The sequence below is a fragment of the Phaethon lepturus genome, unplaced genomic scaffold (assembly GCF_000687285.1).
Source record: "Phaethon lepturus isolate BGI_N335 unplaced genomic scaffold, ASM68728v1 scaffold7350, whole genome shotgun sequence".
NCBI classification, from domain to species: Eukaryota; Metazoa; Chordata; class Aves; order Phaethontiformes; family Phaethontidae; genus Phaethon; species Phaethon lepturus.
In genome coordinates, this window is record NW_010514016.1 from 54,632 (window position 1) to 74,308 (window position 19,677).

General features: G+C 40.4%; 1 protein-coding gene across 1 annotated transcript in view; it reads right to left on the bottom strand.

The window, feature by feature from the left end:
* Window positions 1–251: 251 nt before the first annotated feature.
* The window catches only part of DPY19L1 (dpy-19-like 1 (C. elegans)), a gene marked incomplete at its 5' end in the record, with an annotated part of 48,684 nt that continues 29,258 nt past the window's right edge, over window positions 252–19,677 (bottom strand). Inside the window, 7 exons of the mRNA XM_010291748.1 lie at window positions 252–1,091; window positions 2,117–2,242; window positions 5,204–5,303; window positions 6,023–6,197; window positions 13,628–13,747; window positions 14,879–14,903; window positions 17,128–17,177. Of these exons, the coding sequence (XP_010290050.1) occupies window positions 935–1,091; window positions 2,117–2,242; window positions 5,204–5,303; window positions 6,023–6,197; window positions 13,628–13,747; window positions 14,879–14,903; window positions 17,128–17,177 (753 nt within the window). The remainder of the gene's footprint in view (window positions 1,092–2,116; window positions 2,243–5,203; window positions 5,304–6,022; window positions 6,198–13,627; window positions 13,748–14,878; window positions 14,904–17,127; window positions 17,178–19,677) is intronic.

A 19,677-nucleotide genomic window follows, 5' to 3' on the forward strand; every position in this document is an offset into this window, starting at 1 on the left:
AGAAGGATTGAATAAATGGGGAAAGAAAACAGGGCATAAATTTTGAAAGTAATTTCTTACCAAGTTAGGCGCTGAAGGTCTAGTTAAGGCAGTGAAGGATTTATTTTAGTTTCTTTCTAAGGCTATGACATATTTTTCCTGAATAAAGAATTTTTCCTTAAACATTTCACGTTTATCATGCCAGCTTATTCTGAATGCATAAGAATGCTAAAAATCCTTGGACACCGAGAAGCTAAACTATTGCTCACTGCAAATATTACCCTTATTAGTCTTTTTTTTTTAATATCAGTAAGATTCCAAGAACATGCACCTAAATAATGAAGTTTCAAGTCTGCCTACAAACTTTTCCATTTCAAAAGCAAGCTTAAAAGCATGTGTTAAGTGATCCAACATGACAATTGTTCTTAATCCTCTCAAGGAAAAAATTTACTTCTCTCTGACATGACTGGTAAAACTACGTGACTTCAGAGAATTTCTAGTATCACCTTTTCCAGAAAGGAGATGAGTAATGAAAGTGACACGAGAAATGTGATGCCAGATGCTATAGCACCATTCCTTTGTTCCTCACTGCTAGCACCAACGCATTAAACAAACTTGCTTTGCTAAGACATTCTGACAGTCCCATTTCACAACATCATTGATTTTGAGAATGGAGTTACTTCCCATAGCTACTTTTAACTCTTTTTGGATCAGTGTTAAATAAAATGTGCAAACATATAATCATTTGCATAGCAAATCTCAAGGGACTGACCCTGAAATAGAAATCCAAACTGTTAGGTTTAAGATATTTCTATAATCAGAATTCACTTAAAACGGTAAATAATAAAATACACATTTTTCCATTTTAAGTCTAGTAGAAAAGGTATTTCTGATTTAGCATTCTTATAGTTACTAGTTTAAAAAGTTGAAAGAGATGGTTCTTTGCATTGAAATGTTATTCCTTTGGAATCTTCAAGACTCTGTAATTGCTATTTTCAAATACTGTGATGAAATATGGCCTGGAATCCTTGCTCATAAGGGTACATAAAGGGATTTTTCCACTATTAGCAGGATCTTCAACATCCCAAATTTCAGGCATACTGCAACCAGGCCTAGAAAACATAGGAATATGAAAAGAGAAATGAAGAAATGCCATCAAAAAGCATACAGCTTGCTGAACTCAGTTTTATACACCACCCATGAAAACTTGATTGTGCCTTCTACACTTTAAGGTTGTATTTGTACTAGAAATTCTTAGCAGAGTAGAAAAATCAATAAATATAGTAGTAATTAAAAAAATAGTATTGAGAATATGTAAAATTTACCTGCTTTTGTGGTTACATGATTAGTAAGAATTAATTTGGAGGAGGAAGCAAATAAAACAACACAAATTATACAATATAAATTATCGGACACCTTTACAACTTCCTGTAAAACAGATGGTGATGTTCACACTCCTAACATTTCTAAAGAAAACTCAGGAAATAAAACACCTATAAAAAAAGGTAGTAACTCCTTGCTTTTTTATTAAGGCACATAACCAACATCAATTCCCTGTGCATTTATCTTTTGAAGGTAGAACTACTGAGAATTTCCTAATTTTGTCAAAGATAATAGCAAAGAAATAGAACAGATTAATTTAATTTTATTCTAAATGCAAATAAAATAATATTAAAAAATCCAAACTAATTGTGTTCTAAAGGTCAAAAAGAGAACTTGGGGGGAAAAAAAAAAGCAGCATCGCTTTTTCTTAAGGACAGCTTAAATATGATAAAATTTTGGTGCTCAAACTGTCTTTTACTCTACACCTTTTATATATACTGAAAACCCAGTATGAACACACATCTGTTCTTGCCATCAAAGAATGACCTGTCTCACTTATGAATCTCTTCTGTATGTTACAGTGAAGTTTGAAAATACATACAACACAGCTTCTCAGGTACACACAAAGACCACAAGGTTACTAATGTGGGTCAAGTTAATTATACTTACTAATATATCTGGAGATGCTGGGCAAAAATGTATTTTGGACACTTAATAAAGCACAGATCAGCATTTCAAAACTACTACTGGATACGAATCTTAGACTACGTATTTGAGTGGCATGTCAGTCTTTTGAGAAAGACAGATTACTCACTTTTTTCTGCTTACACACAATGACTCTTCCAGAATGTAGTAATTCACTCCCAGTTTTATCAATTCTCTTTTTACCTCTTTTGCAGGTTTTCGACTGTACATGGAATACACTACTTTAGTTCTGGCCCTTCAAAAAGGGAAATACAAAAGTTAGCTAGCAACACATCATGAAAATGTAAGCATTAACTTTAGACTGGACAGAAAGGCTTTTTATTTCACAAGATAACAAGGCTAAAACAAAGTTTAAATTAATAGTGCTACTTGTTTTAATGTGATTGCCTCTTCACAAATATAATTATACCAAGAACAATGGTATAATTGTTCCAACAGCCCTTTGATTTTTCTGTATCTGTACACAACTTTGTAACACAATCTCTGGTTACTGTGAAAAGAAAATGTAACGATGTCAAAGCAATGCATTCACCATATAATATTCAAGGCTAGAAACAACCTTCATAGAATCACAGAATAGTTTGGGTTGGAAGGGATCTTCAAAAGGTCACCTAGTCCAAGCCCCCTGCAATGAGCAGGGACACCTTCACCTAGACCAGGTTGTTCAGAGCCCCATCCAACCTGACCTTCAATGTTGCCAGAGTTGGGGCATCTACCACCTCTCTGGGCAACCAGTGTTTCACCATCCTCATTGTGGATTTTTTCTTCCTTATATCCAGTCTAAATCTATCATCTTTCAGTTAAAACCATTACCCCTTGTCCTATCACTACAGGCCCTGCCCTGCTAAAAAGTCTGTCTTCATCTTTCTTAAACCCCCTTTAAGTACTGGAAGGCTGCAATAAGGTCTCCCCAGAGTCTTCTCTCCTCCAGGCTGAACAACCCCAACTCTCTCAGCCTGTCCTCATAGGAGAGGTGTTCCATCCCCTCAACCATTTTTGTGGTCCTCCTCTGGATCCTCTCCAACAGGTCCATGTCTTCCCTGTGCTGAGGGCTCCAGAGCTGGATGCAGTACTCAGGTGGGGGTCTCCCCAACATGGAGTAGAGAGGCAGAATCACCTCCCTCGACCTGCTCACCATGCTGCTTTTGATGCAACCCAGGATACGGTTGGCCTTCTGGGCTGTGAGTGCACATTGCTGGCTCATGTCCAGCTTTTTCCTCCACCAGCAATCCCAAGCCCTTCTCAGCAGGGCTGCTCTCAATCCCTTCACCCCCCAGCCTGTACTGATACCTGAGGTTGCCCCAACCCAGGTGCAGGTCCCCGCACTTGGCCTTGTTGAACCTCATAAGGTTCACACAGGCCATGCCATGAGCTTGTCCAGGTCCCTCTGGATGGCATGCCGTCCCTCAGGCGTGTCAACGACATCACTCAGTTTGGTGTCGTCTGCAATCTTGCTGAGGGTGCACTATATCCCACTGCATGTGTCATTGATGAAGATATTAATACTACTGGTCCCAGTAAGGACCCCTGAGGGACATCAGTCATCACTGATCTCCATCTGGACATTGAGCTGTTGACCACTACCCTCTGGGTGCAACCATCCAACCAATTCCTCATCCACCAAACAGTCCACACATCAAATCCGTATCTCTCCATTTTAGACAGAAGCATGTTGTGCAGGACTGTGTCAAAGGCCTTACAGAAGTCCAGACAGGACACTGGTAGCTCTTCCCTTGGCCTTCTATAATGGAGTGACCACATCAGTGGACACTAGGTTGGTCAGGCAGGACTTGCCATTGGTGAAGCCACGCTGGCTGTCTCAAATCACCTGACCTCCATGTGCCTTTGCATAGCTTCTAGGAGGATCTGTTCCATGACCTTCCCCGGCACAGAGACGAGGCTGACACGTCAGTAGTTCCCAGGGTCCTCCTTGCTACCTTTTTTAAAAATGGGTGCAGTGTTTCCCTTTTTCCAATCTACAGGGACTTCACCTGACTGCCATGACTTTTCAAGTATCACGGAGAGTGGTTTGGCAATTGCATCAGCCAGTTCCCTCAGGACTCTGGGATGCATCTCATCAGGTCCCATAGACTTGTACATGTTCAGGGTTCTCAGGTGGACCCTGATTGGTCCGGAGGTGATCAGAAGTAGTCATCTGCCCAGTCTCTCTGGAAAAGGCCATACTCATTGCCCTTTTTCAGTTTTTTTTTAAATGCAGAGCGCAAGATCTGATGTCTGCCTATGTTGAATCAAGCAAAATCATCACTTGTAAACCATGATCCTGTTTATATTACCCAGTAATATCCCCCTTTTGGTTGTGGAAACCATGACGTTAACTCCTGATCCTTTTCCGATGCTGTATCACGCTTATTTTATCACTTACTGTATGATAGCTTATTTTCCCCAAACATGCCCTGTCCTGTATTTTTGTAGTTAGAGTAGAATAAAATAGAGTATTTCAGTCGGAAGGGACCTACAATCATCATGTAGTCCAACTGCCTGACCAATTTAGGGCTGACCAAAAGTTAAAGCCAGTTAATAACAGACAGAGAGCTAAGGCATGTAAAATGCCCCTTTCTCTCTCTCTATTTTTTTGTTGTCTTGTTGTGGTTTTTTTTAACCAGTTTTACCAAATTACCAAAAAATGATGTTATGATATTAAAATTAAAATAAGAAATTAATGACCTCTTCAGATAAATCAACTTCAATTTATAAAACTATCCTGATTTTGAAAATAACAAAGTACAAAACTCAGTAAACCCATTACAAAATTTCAGTTTCAACTTGACTTAATATTTCAATAATTAGATATATTATAATGAAATAAATTACAACCAGTCACAGAAAGCTAACAGGAATAACTAAACTGGCTATCTTGAGGAAAAAGTTCAAGTCTGTCTACAATGTCAGGAGTAACGAGAATAAAGAAAGGATATAGTAGTATACGTTAATTCCAATTCCATAATTATATTCTGCTTTTTTCTGAATATAAGTTTGAAGCTATATCTATTCTGCAGTATATCCTTTCTGAGAAACACAAATCCTGAAGAAATACTGCATGTGTTTTCTATCTGACTAAAATAACAAATTGAGTTCTATGGGGTTTTAACAAATTTTCCTTACTTTCCTACTGTATACCACGAACATTAAGAGAATTAATAGCAAATAAAAGTAAATCCTCAACTTTTAAATTTACCTTAATCCTGCATCTTCATAGTGAGGATGATTTACAATAGGACGAAGCGTAGACAATTTAACACTTGCCATCGTAGGCATCGCTCCTGCAAAAACTGCATCTGAAATACAGCATTAAAGACATTTTTAAAATGAAGAATCAAGCAGTAAAAGCAGAGAACCAATCTTCAAATATCTCAACAGTAATCCTGTAGGTAGGGTACTCTTTTTGAAAAGGCCCTACATGGCGCTAACAGGAGATGCACAAAATCTTTTTTTTTTTTTTAAACCTCAAACTCAATACAAGTCATTAGATAACTAAACATCTAAGAACAGAAATTTAATACATCTTATTCTTCTTGAATGGGTAGAATAACATAGTCATTATGACAACATGTTTTTATTTGTCACTTCTTACACCATTGTTAAATGAGCAATAAAAAAATCTTTGTTCACTTCAGCTTGAAAGTATTTTCCTGCTAGAAAGTTAACTACTTTGTTTCCAGCTAGTTTTCTGACCCTTTTACTCATTTTAGTCAAAGGATGCATGCAACCACAGCACACACACTTTGAATTCTCTTCTACTTTTGTTGTAGAAATACACCACTAGTGGCTACAATTTCCAGACTGTTAGCCTGGAGTCTAACAAAGCAAGCTTTTGATGTTTTTTTCATTTGAGATAGCTTCTATATGGACCTGTATATGTGACTAAACCATGGCTTTAGGATAGTCCCAAGGCAAGGCCACAGATAGTAGCAATACTTCTGCAGCCATTCATACCAAGTTCTATAGTTACATCTCACAGTAAATGGGGAACATCATACATTATTAAATAGGTTACCTTGTCTGGTATTGACTTTTATCCACTCTAAAAGTTCCTCTTGTGGCAAATTGCTAAATTCTCCCATGATATTCCACTGAGTTTGAAGGTTTGCTGATCCCTCTATTGCCATCAATGCTAAAATAGCAAAGACCAATGTTTTGGGCTGGATTTTACAGAAGAGCCATCCAAATAACTGAAATGCAAGAATCAGTTAATTTCTAGACAACAATTCCGTAATGTTGAATGCAGCATAACTCATTTTTATTTCTCTATAAGGAACCTAACATACATTACTATATGAAACATCTCTGCTATTGCTTCTCCACTAAACTTCCATGAGACCTCAAAAGAAGTATTCATGTGTACTATATTTGTAATTCTACAAAACAAAAAAGAAAATTGACACTAATGTAGCTTTTAAAGTTTCATTAAAATGTCAATTCTGCAAGTAAAGATGATTCAGTAATACTAACTGCACTTTTACAGTATTTTATCTGCTGTTTACATCAACAGTTTCTAGCTGTAGTATATGGATTAGAGATTGTACTGCAAACTTCCAAAAACAGAAATCAGAAGTGCAGACTTTGGGGACATAAGGTTAATGTTGCTTTATATCCTACTCTCCCCTTTCTTGAACTGAAAAAAATGGCCCTTTCATTTTTTACTAAAGATTGTTTGCCAGAGGCTCTAAGCAAATACTCATAAATATGTGAAAAGGGTAGGAAAGAAATACCAAATTTGCTATTTCCAAGCTTAGTTTGAGGAAGAACACTTTATCTCATCCATATCTGACCTAAACCTTAAATAAGACAAAGTATGAATTATTTTTTTTTCTCAAGTTATTGTTAATTAGAAGTAAGGCTCCATGTTTCAAAAATAACAAACCTGCACTAAATAAATATATTTCAGAGTACCTTTACCCATTTTTTTAATTAAAACATGAAATGACAAAATAGAGTTTCACAGTAAAACGGCCCACTATGCTGACTACACCAATTAGACATCAATGTATGCTATCTTTGCTATAAACTAACTGTAAACTACTTAAGATTATTGAAACTCCCAACCACCTCTCCAAAAATGCAGTGCACTCTACTCTCATCCTCAAAGACTTGCTAAACACTCGAGCAAGAACAGCAGTACTATCCAGGGAAACTTAATATACTAAATATGCCTGACGACTGTGTAGGTCTGGAAGGGTGAAGGGAAATAAATTCATTTGTACGCTGTTCCACATGAACAAACCTTTTTACCAAGTCACAAAAATGTCACTTCAAGAACATGTTAAAACTTTGGAATTCTTTATTAAGTTCCATGGTTTTTCAAATCAAAGAAAAATCACATTCCTATCACGCTTTTATAAAACCTCATTAATGTTCAGAGTATCTAAATTTACTACTATTTTGTTTACATAAAGAGCTTAGAATGGTCGAACATATATGCAATGCAAAAGAAGCATTTCTTTTACAGGATGCTGTTCCTTGTGTGTTTTTTCTATCAATTCAAGTGTTTTTATTTCTTTTTGACAAGCGACTATGTTAAGTCTTTCTCCAGCTATTTTTCTTTTCTTTCAAAATTTCCACTCAGAACAGTATAATTGCTCCTAACAGAAAGGGGAAATGTGTGGATGTAGAGAGTTATAACTTTTATTGTCCATCGGGTGCCACAAACTGCAACATTGAGGTAATGGAAAGTACACAGATTCATGCAATGGGCTGAAAGAACACAACATAAAAAATTCCTTTTCCATGTGCAGAATAATTCTAGTATGGCTTTTGCCTGTTTGTTCGTTTTTGGGTTGCATTTGAAATGTTCACCTCAGGCTGACTGTGCACTAATAAAAGGATATATTTTGAAAGGAAGCTGATTAATGAGTTATTGATCTATAGCCTCAAAATAAATTAGTTATACTAACATACCACTGCAGGTAAACTTTCATGGTCTGATAGAGGAAGGGATAGTGTTGACCGTAATTACAATGAGATAATTACATATGTTAAACTTGCTTGAATTTTTCTTACAGCTGTAAAAACAAACTGTTGCTTATTAACTTATCCTTTAGGCAAACATCTAAAACTTTACATAATGATAAATGTACAAAGTGTTAATTGCTTGCTCACAAGTCCCATCTTCCCCTTTTCATCTCCCTCCATCACAGCAATTTTTCTGAATCTATATTGCACATATGGTCAGATTTTTCAACCTCAAAATACTACTTCTGCTTCAGCCAGTAGGACAGAAAAAGCTCACTAAAAACCACTTGATATTTTCCTGACCCTACCCCCAAAAAAAAAAAGTTTTTCTTATCCCTTTGCTTGCTTAAGTCAGAGCAGAAGTGATCTGATCAATAGTGGCTCAACAGCCTGACGGGCCAGTGTTCCTCTCTCATGCTGAAGCCAGTCATGTATTACCTGGAAAATTGCCAGCCACTCCCTACTAAAGAAGGCATACATCAGTCAGACCAGAAAAAATTTGGCTTGTCTTTTACAGGTATCAGCACCAACCTAGGGAACACACCAAAAAGGCTAAGGAACCTTCATTGGTAACAACACAAGGGAATTTATTCTATTTTTACTTTCATTGTTGGGTACTCTTGAACACAGGCATGTACTTCTAAGGCCCAAGCCAGGGCCAGGATAATCACAGGCCTTATTATATGGGGCAGCTGGTGATACACCATCTTCTGCACAGAAGAACTGTCCAAACGGCAGTAATCTAAAGCCTTACCTTCCCTAGCATTCAAGACCTATTTCTTTCAAGACAACTGTGCCTCCATGATGCTGCAAAGGAGCACAAAAAAAAACTCACTGGACCTGAGCCATCTGGTCCAACAGGGGCAGCTCCCAGAATAGATTATACATCTGAATCCGTAGCTTCCTGAGAAGTTTACTGTCACTCTACAACCACAGAAAACAGGAGAACAACCCAAGGGCCAAAATGCACTCAGAAGCAGAAGAAAAGAAAATATTGATAAAATCCTGTGAACCTGTCCTTCTTCCAATATTTACACAGTGTTAAGATGTGGCATCCTCCAAGATCCAAAATGCAACGATTACCAAAAGCACCAGTTTTCATTAACTGACCTGACGACCTTAGCTGCAGTACTAAAACGAAAACCACAATGATCCATGATGAATCACTGTAGTGCCATTACTCAGGTGCTTTAACAAAAGAGAAGTAAAGATATCACCATCTGAAAATTTTACTAATTTGCTATATAGCAACTAACTTACTATATAGAAAAAGGCAAAACGAGGCTACATATTAATAGACACCATTCTTAGCAGCTCATCTTTTAGTCATTACCAGTTGCAAGGTACTTTCTCCTATCTTCCAGAGATCATTTCTCTCCATACAGAAAAAAAAAAAGTTCAGATTCTATTGTTTTTCAATTCTCAGAGGGCTGAGAGGCCTTTCCCTGTGGCACAAAACATAGAAATACTTTTAGTTTTAAACTTCACTAGAAAATTCTACAAAAATTTTTCAATGACAGGGCAGAAAAGCCCATCAATTTTTTTTTTTTTGGGGGGGGGCAGAACACAGAGTTAAAACAAGAAGATTTAAAAACAAATTAAGTTTGGACAGAATTAATTTATTGTAATTGTTATCTAGAAATCGTACATTAAAAGAAGATAGACTTTTTGCTTTTCTGACTTTTGAAAAGCAGCCTCATTTCAAATTACTCAGAAACTTCTTGTGGAAGTTCATTCAGAAGAATTTAACCATGGTGTAACTGCTGTTACTTAAACAACCAGACCACCTAAAAGGGCACTAATACTCCAAGAACTACTAAGAGCTGGGAAACAGAACACCTTGGAATCTTAGGGAATAGCAAGAGCATAGAGGAAAAGTAAATAAAGTTACTTTTTAAAGAGGATTTTAGCATTTTATATGTTCACTGTACAGATTCATTTGATGTTGGCAAACAGCACTTTTACCTATGCCAAGTAACAAAACAGGCAACAAGAAAGTGATGAGCACAACACTGAAGCACACTGATACTGCGTAGCCTGTCCAGCACTATCAAGAAGTGTCCTTCCCTGAAAGAACATCCAGGGAATCAACCCAGTTTTCTGGGAAACAGTCATATGTTCAACTGCCTTAACATGGGACAACTTTCTCCTCTTTGCATAATTCTGTCTCATTCACTCACCTTTGGTTGTAGGACACAGGTGTCAGATGTTCCACAACCAATAACTGTCTTCACCATACAACCCTAATTTACCTTTAGGACAGGCTCCAACCACAGATATTGTGGGAAAAACAACATGTATCGGGCATTATAGTCTGTATCATATTGCATATGCACAAGGCAGCCAGAAAAAGGCTGTACATACACCATTGGTTCTGGCACTCCGGATTTTGAGTACTGAGCTTTGTAATGTTATTCTTGTATTTCTTCAATTTTCAAGAACAGCAAACCTAACAACTCAGGTTTTTCATTAAAATCCTAATTTTCTTCCCCAGCCATTGCTAGTTTCCTCAGTCTATCAAATATTTTTCTCTTTTCCTTCTTCTGTATTATGTCCACAACGGTTCTTAGACCTGGATTCTTTCTCCCACTCACCCTCATGGTGATGTTCTCCATACAGACATTTTCACGAGTTCCCCATCTCATCTTTCCAATTTGTTTTCTAGTTAGTAAGCCCAGCTCACTATTAATCATAATCTTTCACATTCTCAGTGTGGGATACTTATTTTGTGTGATGTAAATAACACTTTCTACAAAATCACAGCATGGCTGAGGTTGGAAGGGACTTCTGAAGGTCATCCGGTCCAGCCCCCATGCTCAAGGAGGGCCACCTAGAGCCAGTTGCCTGAGACTGTGCCCAGACAGCTTTTGAGTATCTCCAAGGATGGAGACTCCACAGTCTCCCTGGGCAACCTGTGCCAGCGCTTGGTCACCTTCATAGTGAAAAAGTGTCTCCTGGTGTTCAGAGGGAACCTCCTGTGTTTCAATGCGCATCACCTCTGGTCTTGTCACTGGCATCACTGAAAAGAGCCTGCCTCTGTTCTCTTTACACCCTCCCTTCAGGTATTTGTACATGTTACAGAATCACAAAATCATTAAGGTTGGAAAGGACCTTCAAGATCATCAAGTCCAACCATTAACCCAACACCACCATGCCCACTAAACCATGTCCCAAAGCATCATATCCACACATTTTTTGAATACTTCCAGAGATGGTGACTCTACCACCTCCCTGGGCAGCCTGTTCCAATACCTGACCACTCTCTTGGCGAAGACATTTTTCCTAATATCCAATCTAAACCTCCCCTGGCATAACTTGAGGCCATTTCCTCTCGTCCTATCACTAGTTACTTGGGAGAAGAGACCGATACCCACGTCGCCACAACCCCCTTTCAGGTAGTTGTAGAGAGCAATAAGGTCTCCCCTCAGCCTCCTCTTCTCCACACTAAACAACCTCAGTACCCTCAGCCACTCCTTGTAAGACTTGTTCTCCAGATCCCTCACCAGCTTCGTTGCCCTTCTTCGGACACGCTCAAGCACCTCAACATCCTTCTTGTAGTGAGGGGCCCAAAACTGAACACAGGATTCAAGGTGCGGCCTCACCAGTACTGAGTACAGGGGCACAATCACTTCCCTACTCCTGCTGGCCACACTGTTTCTGATACAGGTCAGGATACTGTTGGCCTTCTTGGCCACCTGGGCACACTACTGGCTCATGTTCAGCTGGCTATCAGCCAGCACCCCCAGGTCCTTTTCCACTGGGCAGCTCTCCAGCCACTCCAAGCCTCTAGTGTTGCATGGGGTCGTTTTCAGAAACAGGAGGGCTAAGCATGGGGTTGTTGTGGCCAAAGTGCAGGACCCTGCACTTGGCCTTATTAAGCCTCATACAGTTGACCTCGGCCCATCGATCCAGCCTGTCCAGATCCCTCTGCAGAGCCCTCCTACCCTCCAGCAGATCAACACTCCCACCCAACTAGATGTCATCTGCAAACTTACTGAGGGAGCACTCGATCCCCTCATCCAGGTCATCTATAAAGATATTGAATAAGACCGGCCCTAGAACCGAGCCCTGGGGAACACCGTTTGTGACCAGCCACCAGCTGGATTTAACACCATTCACCACAACTCTCTGGGCTCGGCCGCCCAGCCAGTTCTTTAACCAGCGAAGAGTACACCTGTCTAAGCCATGAGCCGCCAGTTTCTCCAGGAGAATGCTGATAGGATTGCCCTGAGGCTCCTCTTCTCCCGACTCAACAGTCCCAGCTCTCTCAGCCTTTCCTCATAGGAGACATGCTCCAGTCCCTTAATAACCTTCGTGGCCCTTTGCTGGACTGTCTCAAGTATGTCCATGTCTCTCTTGTACTGGTATGTCCTTGTCTCTCTTTTACTGGGGAGCCCAGAACTGGACGCAGCACTCCAGCTGTGGCCTCACCATTGCTGAATAGAGCACCTCTCCCAACTTGCTGACAACACTCCTCCTAACACAGCCCAGGATGCTGTTGGCCTTCTTTGCAGCAAGGGTATATTGCTGGCTCATGTTCAACTTGGTGTCCACCAGAACCCCAGGTCCTTTTCTGCAAAGCAGCTTTCCAGCTGGTCAGGCCCCAAGCATGTACTGGTGCCTGGGGTTGTTCCTCCCCAGGTGCAGGACTTTGGAGCTCCCCTTTATTGAACTGCATGAGGTTCCTGCCAGCCCATTTCTCCGGCCTGTTGAGGTCCCTCTGGATGGCAGCACACCCATCTGGTGTACCACCAGAGCCACTCCTCCCAGCTTTGCACCATTAGCAAACTTGCTGAAGATGTACTCTGTCGCATCATACAGACCATTAACAAAGATGCTGAACAGGACTGGACCCAGTATTGACCCCTGGAGTACACTGCTATTTACTGGCCTTCAATCAGTACCACTGATTAACCTCTCTAGGCCCAGTCGTTCAGCCAGTTTCCAATCTACCTCCCTGTCTCCTTGCCAGACAATGGAATGCTTACCCTACTTTTGCTGCAACTGTAAGCTTCTGAAACAGCTATTTAGATACAGATTCAATCAAGTTCACATCTCAAAAACACAGATGCTGAAACATGGAAAGCCAATTCTAACACCTTTTGTATCTGGAGAAAATCTAGTAACGTTTTATGTTATGCATGATTTCAAGCTAAGAAAATTAAATCTGAGTTAGGCATATGAGTTGATTTTTAAGGCTGAAATGTTTTCAACATGCAAGACTTCAAAACTGTACTTCTGGAGAGAATACACAAAAAAAGATGCAAGGCAGTAAGCTCTAATGAGTTGTGAAAATACAGTGTAAACAAAGTCAAACACTGTTTAGATAAAATTAATAGTCAGTAACAAACTTGCAATGGCATAGAAATGTCTACATACATTAAAATCCAGTGTATGTCTCCCTATGCTCAAGCTTAATATACAGCATATTAACTCATAGTCATGCAATTGGACAAGTTGCATAAAACAAGACATTTGCTTTATTTGGGTAGAGGGGAGAATGGAACTTGTGTAATCATATATTTTGACAGGTTTATTTTTAACTGGTACACTCAGATTCAGCAATTACACACAGAAATTTACTTTAGGACAAATATCTGCGTAATACTGTAAGTACTGAGATAGCTACAGGATTAAAAAAAGACCTTACCTGTTTTGAACACACCAAGGAAGCCATAACACACAGATGTGGTGTCAAAAACAGTTTTAGTCTCATGATTAAAATTGCTAGGACACTGTATGCCAACAGCTGCAGCGCATGGTATACCAGCTGCAAAAAAACCAAAAACAAACACACAGAATCATAATATTTGCATACTTTTCATTTGCGTCTTAAACATACAACATTATCAGTACAGTTTAAGTGACAAGCTTGTCTGAAAAAAGAATCCAAGTCAAAGTAAAGATCTTCACATTTCAGATAGTGCTAAGGACTTTGTTGCCTTTTTTCTAAAGTGTATGCAGTATGCTAAGCTATGGAACAACAAGAAGGATAAACATTAGCATGAAAACCAAAAGGAGCGGGAGAAATGTCTAGCTATACAAAAGATCCTGAAACATAAACACACAATAATATATGTAAAATTTTTTGTATAACCTCTTTATAGAAGTGAAATGACTTTGCTATTTAATATCTAAAATATTTAACTATGAAATGAGAGGCAAATAAATTCATCCTTGGTACTCACACAAGCACAGGCAGCTTGCTTTAGTACTCTCAGAAAAGGTTAAAAAGCATCAGAGATGTCACTCACCACTCCTAACATTGAATCTATGTTACTTGTGGAAATGTTGAGGTGAATCATAGAGGCATTTTTGCAATCAGTGCTTTTATCTCATTGATTATCATATTTTGAATGGCATGAGATTTCTCTCATAGCACAAACCACAAAAACGGTCGTTAAGAAAGTTTTGCACTATCCTTGCTGAGTTAATTGCAAATAAATAAACCACACAGGAAAGCAGCCATTCAATTACATTTTTTGCATAATTTTATCAAAAGAACCACACGTAGAATTGTTTTCATTATGGCATATTTCAAAACACAATTTTAACATTATCTGTCACATGAATCTCCAGTAAAGGTACCAATCTCCTCCTCAGTCTATATGGGGAAAACAGAAGGTCTAGCATGATTTCAGTGTCTTTCTGTACTGCTACAACAAAAGCTCAAACGATTCCTCTCTTGCACTGCCACCCCACCATTAGCTAGTATATTTTTTGATCAACATTCCAGAGTTATTCTGGTGGCATACTGGACCAAATTTAAGATGGGGGAAAAAAAGATGCAAATACCTTCAAATAAACCATGTATCAGCATCAGACCATTGCAATCTGTATTTCAATATTGAGTATTCACATTAACATACAAAAAAAAAATTGTGCAGAAAAAGAACCTTACCTCACCATGGTTAAAACGTTCCTCTCTGAATAAAAAACAGAAAATCACATTATTTGTTTGTATACTAAAGAAGCACTAGTTTTAAAGTAATCTATAGTGGCTCTAGACAACTGAACTAATCTAACTCCTAACACAGCCTGAGTCAGAACCTGCACAGATTTTTTTCACCTCTATGACAAGCCTTGAAATATATTGCAAATCAGTAACTATCTTCCTCAATCCCTGTACCTATTTGGAAATCAGAAAATTAATTTCAGCAGTTTTTTAATTACTTCCATGAATTATTTCATACATAGAACAGCTTATTTAGAAAATGAAACCTCAGTAACATAAAAGAGGCAGAGCACTTGTACCAAAAGAAGAGTCAGTCATTTACTCAGATACAACATAGATTGGTTTTGGATTCTCAGAAGGAAATACAAATGTGAAGAGTCAAAATCATGTGTATTTGTTGTTCTCCAAAAACATCTGTGAAGACAGGATGCCAAATCATGCCCACATCTGTTGAAATCTTGATAATGGCCAATAGACTATGGAAAGCAGAGATCACTGACATTATTTTGACACTGTCTCCCATAACATCCTCATAATGAAGCTCAGGAAGTATGGGTTGGATGAGTGGACTGAGAGATGGATCGAGAACTGGCTAAAGCAGAGCTCAAAGGGTTGTGGTCACCAGTGCAGAGTCCAGTTAGAAGCCTGTAGCTAGTAGTGCTCCCCAGGGATCAGTACTGGGTCCAGTTTTGTTCAACATCTTCATCAATGACCTAGATGAAGGGCTGGAATGTACCCTCAGCAAGTTCGCTGATGATGCAAAACTGGGAGGAATGGCTGATACACCAGAAGACTCTGCTGCCACCAACACGGGATCTGGACAGACTGGAGAGCTGGACAGAGGGGAACCTCATGAAATTTAACAAGGACAAGTGTAGAGTTCCACACCTGGGGAGGAACAACCCCATGCACCAGTACAGGTTAGGGGTTGACCTGCTGGTAAGCAACTCCATGGAGAAGGACCTTGGAGTCCTGGTAGACAGTAAGTTATCCATGGGACAGCAATGTGCCCTGGTGGCCAAGAGGGCCAATGGTATCCTGGGGTGCATTAAGAAGAGTGTGACCAGCAGGTTGAGAGAGGTTACACTCCCCCTCTACTCTTGCGCTGGTGAGGCCTCATCTGGAGTATTGTGTCCAGTTCTGGGCTCCCCAGTTCAAGAGAGACAGGGAACTTTTGGAGAGAGTCCAATGGAGGGCTATGAGGATGATTAAGGGACTGGAACACCTCTCGTATGAGGGAAGGCTGAGAGACCTGGGGCTGTTTAGTCTGGAGAAGAGAAGGCTGAGAGGTGACCTTATCAATGTCTATAAATATCTGAAAGGTGGCTGTCAGAAGGATGGAGCCAGTCTCTTTTCAGTAGTGCCCAGTGACAGGACGAGGGGCAATGGGCATAAACTGCAGCACAGAAGTTCCACCTCAACATGAGGAAAAACTTCTTTACTGTGAGGGTGACGGAGCACTGAAGAGGCTGCCCAGAGAGGTTATGGAGTCTCCTCCTCTGGAGACCTTCAAAACCCAACTGGAAGTGTTCCTGTGCAACCTGTGCTAGACGATTCTGCTTTGGCAGGGGGGTTGGACCAGATGATCTTCAGAGGTCCCTTCCAACCCCCACCATTCTGTGATTCTGTGATTAGTGATAAATTTAAAAAAAAAAAAAGGACAAAAGATATGTCAAGGAAATGACAACATTCAATTGCCCAAATTGACTGCTCTTGAGCACAGCATCAACAAGTAATGCCAAATGGCTGTGACAGGTACAGCATATATTACAGATATTTAGAAAATAAAATGCATTTGGGTTCCCTTCGTAAGGATGAAACTCAGGTATCTTTATAACCTGGGAAAAAAAAAATAACAGGGAAGACAGGGAAGAAAGAATTTGCATTCACTAATTATAGGAGAAAAGTGAATAGGCTCATAAATAAATATTGGTTTAGGAGCAGAGCAGAAAAATAAATGATTAAACAGAAAGTTTGGGGGTAAGAGGGTTAAGACGTCTAAAACTTAGTTCTAGACATCCTATAAAAATACCACATCTACTACATCCAATCCATTCAGTTACTGAACTATAAAAAACTTGCCCTTCAAAAAGGACCAACATAATGTAAAATTCTGAATTATTCAGCATATAGCAAATCAACTAAACTTCCAGCAGAAAATTCAGGTTTACATTAAAAAAGACAACAATATTTACCTTTCATATTGGCCCGCCTGAGATAAGGCCCACCTAAGGTATTTAATTGCCTTAAGAAAAGAAGAGCCAACAGAAAGTATGAATAAACTTTCAAAAGCATTCTAAAGCATTTTCAACATTTGCTCAATCAAATTACACCTGGGTAATCTCATTTTGAGTTAACACTAAAATAAAGACATGCAATGTTTTAGCTAAAAATTGTTTTTGAGGATATTTAATTAGCCAGGCAGTTAGCAGTTATCGCATCTGTTCCTGTGTAAACTGTAACTTGTTTTTACACAAATTACACACAATCAAATTTACAAAAATAGTTATAAACTTCAGTTATAGTACTCATCAGCTAAGTGACAGAAATTTTTTTGGTGCTTAATATCAAAGCAAGTTTTACGACTGACTCGGGACTACAGCCAGCATGGATTCACCAAGGGCAAGTCCTGCCTAACCAACCTAGTGACCTTCTATGATGGAGTGATCACATCAGTGGACAAGGGAAGAGCTACCGATGTCAACTACCTGGACTTCCGTAAGGCCTTTGACACAGTCCTACACAACATCCTTCTCTCTAAATTGGGGAGACAGGGATTTGATGGGTGGGCTGTTTGATGGATGAGGAATTGGTTGGATGGTTGCACCCAGAGGGTAGTGGTCAACAGCTCAATGTCCAGATGGAGATCAGTGATCTCCATCTCCCTCAGGGGTCCTTACTGGGACCAGTACTATTAAATATCTTCATCAATGACACATACAGTGGGATATAGTGCACCCTCAGCAAGTTTGCAGACGACACCAAGCTGAGTGATGCAGTTGACACGCCTGAGGGACGGGATGCCACCCAGAGGGACCTGGACAAGCTCGTGGCATGGCCTGTGTGAACCTTATGAGGTTCAACAAGGCCAAGTGCAGGGTCCTGCACTTGGGCTGGGGCAACCCCCAGTATCAGTACAGGCTGGGGGATGAAGGAGTTGAGAGCAGCCCTGCTGAGGAGGACTGGGGGTACTGGTGGCGGAAAAGCTGGACATGAGCCGGCAATGTGCGCTCGCAGTCCAGAAGGCCAACTATATCCTAGGTTGCATCAAAAGACGTGTGGCCAGCAGGTCGAGGGAGGTGATTCTGCCTCTCTACTCCATGTTGGGGAGACCTCACCTGAGTACTGCATCCAGCTCTGGAGCCCTCTGCACAGGGAAGACATGGACCTGTTGGAGGGGGTCTAGAGGAGGGCCACAAAAATGATCAGAGGGACGGAACACCTCTCCTATGAAGAAAGGCTAGAAGAGTTGGTGTTGTTCAGCCTGGAGGAGAAAAGGCTCCAGGGAGACCTTACTGCAGCCCCCCAGTACTTAAAGGGCTCTAAGAAAGGTGGGGACAGAATTTTTAGCAGGGCCTGTAGTGATAGCACGAAGGGTAACGGTTTTAAACTAAAAGAGGGTAGATTTGGACGAAGTATACGGAAAAGTTTTTCACAATGAAGGTGGTGAAACACTGCTTGCCCAGGGAGGTGGTAGATGCCCCATCCCTGGCAACATTCCAGGTCAGGTTGTATGGGGCTCTGAGCAACCTTATCTGCTTGATGATGTCCCTGCTCCCTGCAGGGGGGTTGGACTAGATGACCTTTAAAGGTCCCTTCCAACCCAAAGATTCTGTGACTGGACCTTTGCAAAAATCTACGTAAAGAGAACACAGAATTTTAAGTAAATATTTTTGAAAACCTGTCCTTTGTCTAACTGTATTGGGTTTATGTGGCAAGGTTTTGGTAGCGGAGGGGATGCAGGGGTGGCTTCTGTAAGAAGCGACCAGGGGCTTGCCCCCATGTCAGACAGTGCCTGCTCCAGCCAGCTCCAAAGTAGACCTACCGCTGGCCAAAGCTGAGCCCATCAGTAATGCTGGTGGTGCCTCTGTTGATAACATGTTTAAGAAAAGATTAAAAACACTGTGCAACAGCTTTAAGAGAGAGCAGTGAGGAAAATGGGAGAGAAACAATCCTGCAGACATCAACGTCAGTAAAGGAGAGGTAGGAGGCACTCTAGGCACCAGAGCAGAGATTTCCCTGCAGCTTGTGGAGAAGACCATGGTGAGGTAGGCTTTCCCCCTAGAGCCCATGGAAGACCACAGTGGAGTTAATATCCGCCCTGCAGCCTGTGAAGAATCCAATGCCAGAGCAGTGGAAATGTCCTGAAGGAAGCTGCAATCCATGGAGAGCCCACACTGGATTAGGCTTTCTGGCAGGAGCTGCAACCTGTCGGGGACCCACACTGGAGCAGTCTGTTCCTGAAGGACTCTACCCTGTACAAAGGACCCAGGCTGGAGCAGTTCTTAAAGAACTGCAGCCTGTGGGAGGGACCCATTGAGCCTGGTAAGAAGGGGGTGGGGTTGAGGGGAAGGTGCTTTTAGTTTTGTTGTTGTTTCTCACAGTCCTACTGTATTTTAATTGACAATAAATTAAATTAATCCTCCCCAATTCAAGTCTGTTTTTCTCATGACAGTAAATTGGTGAGCAATCTCCCTGTCCTTATCTTGACCCATGAGGTTTTTTAATACTTTTTATCCCCTGTC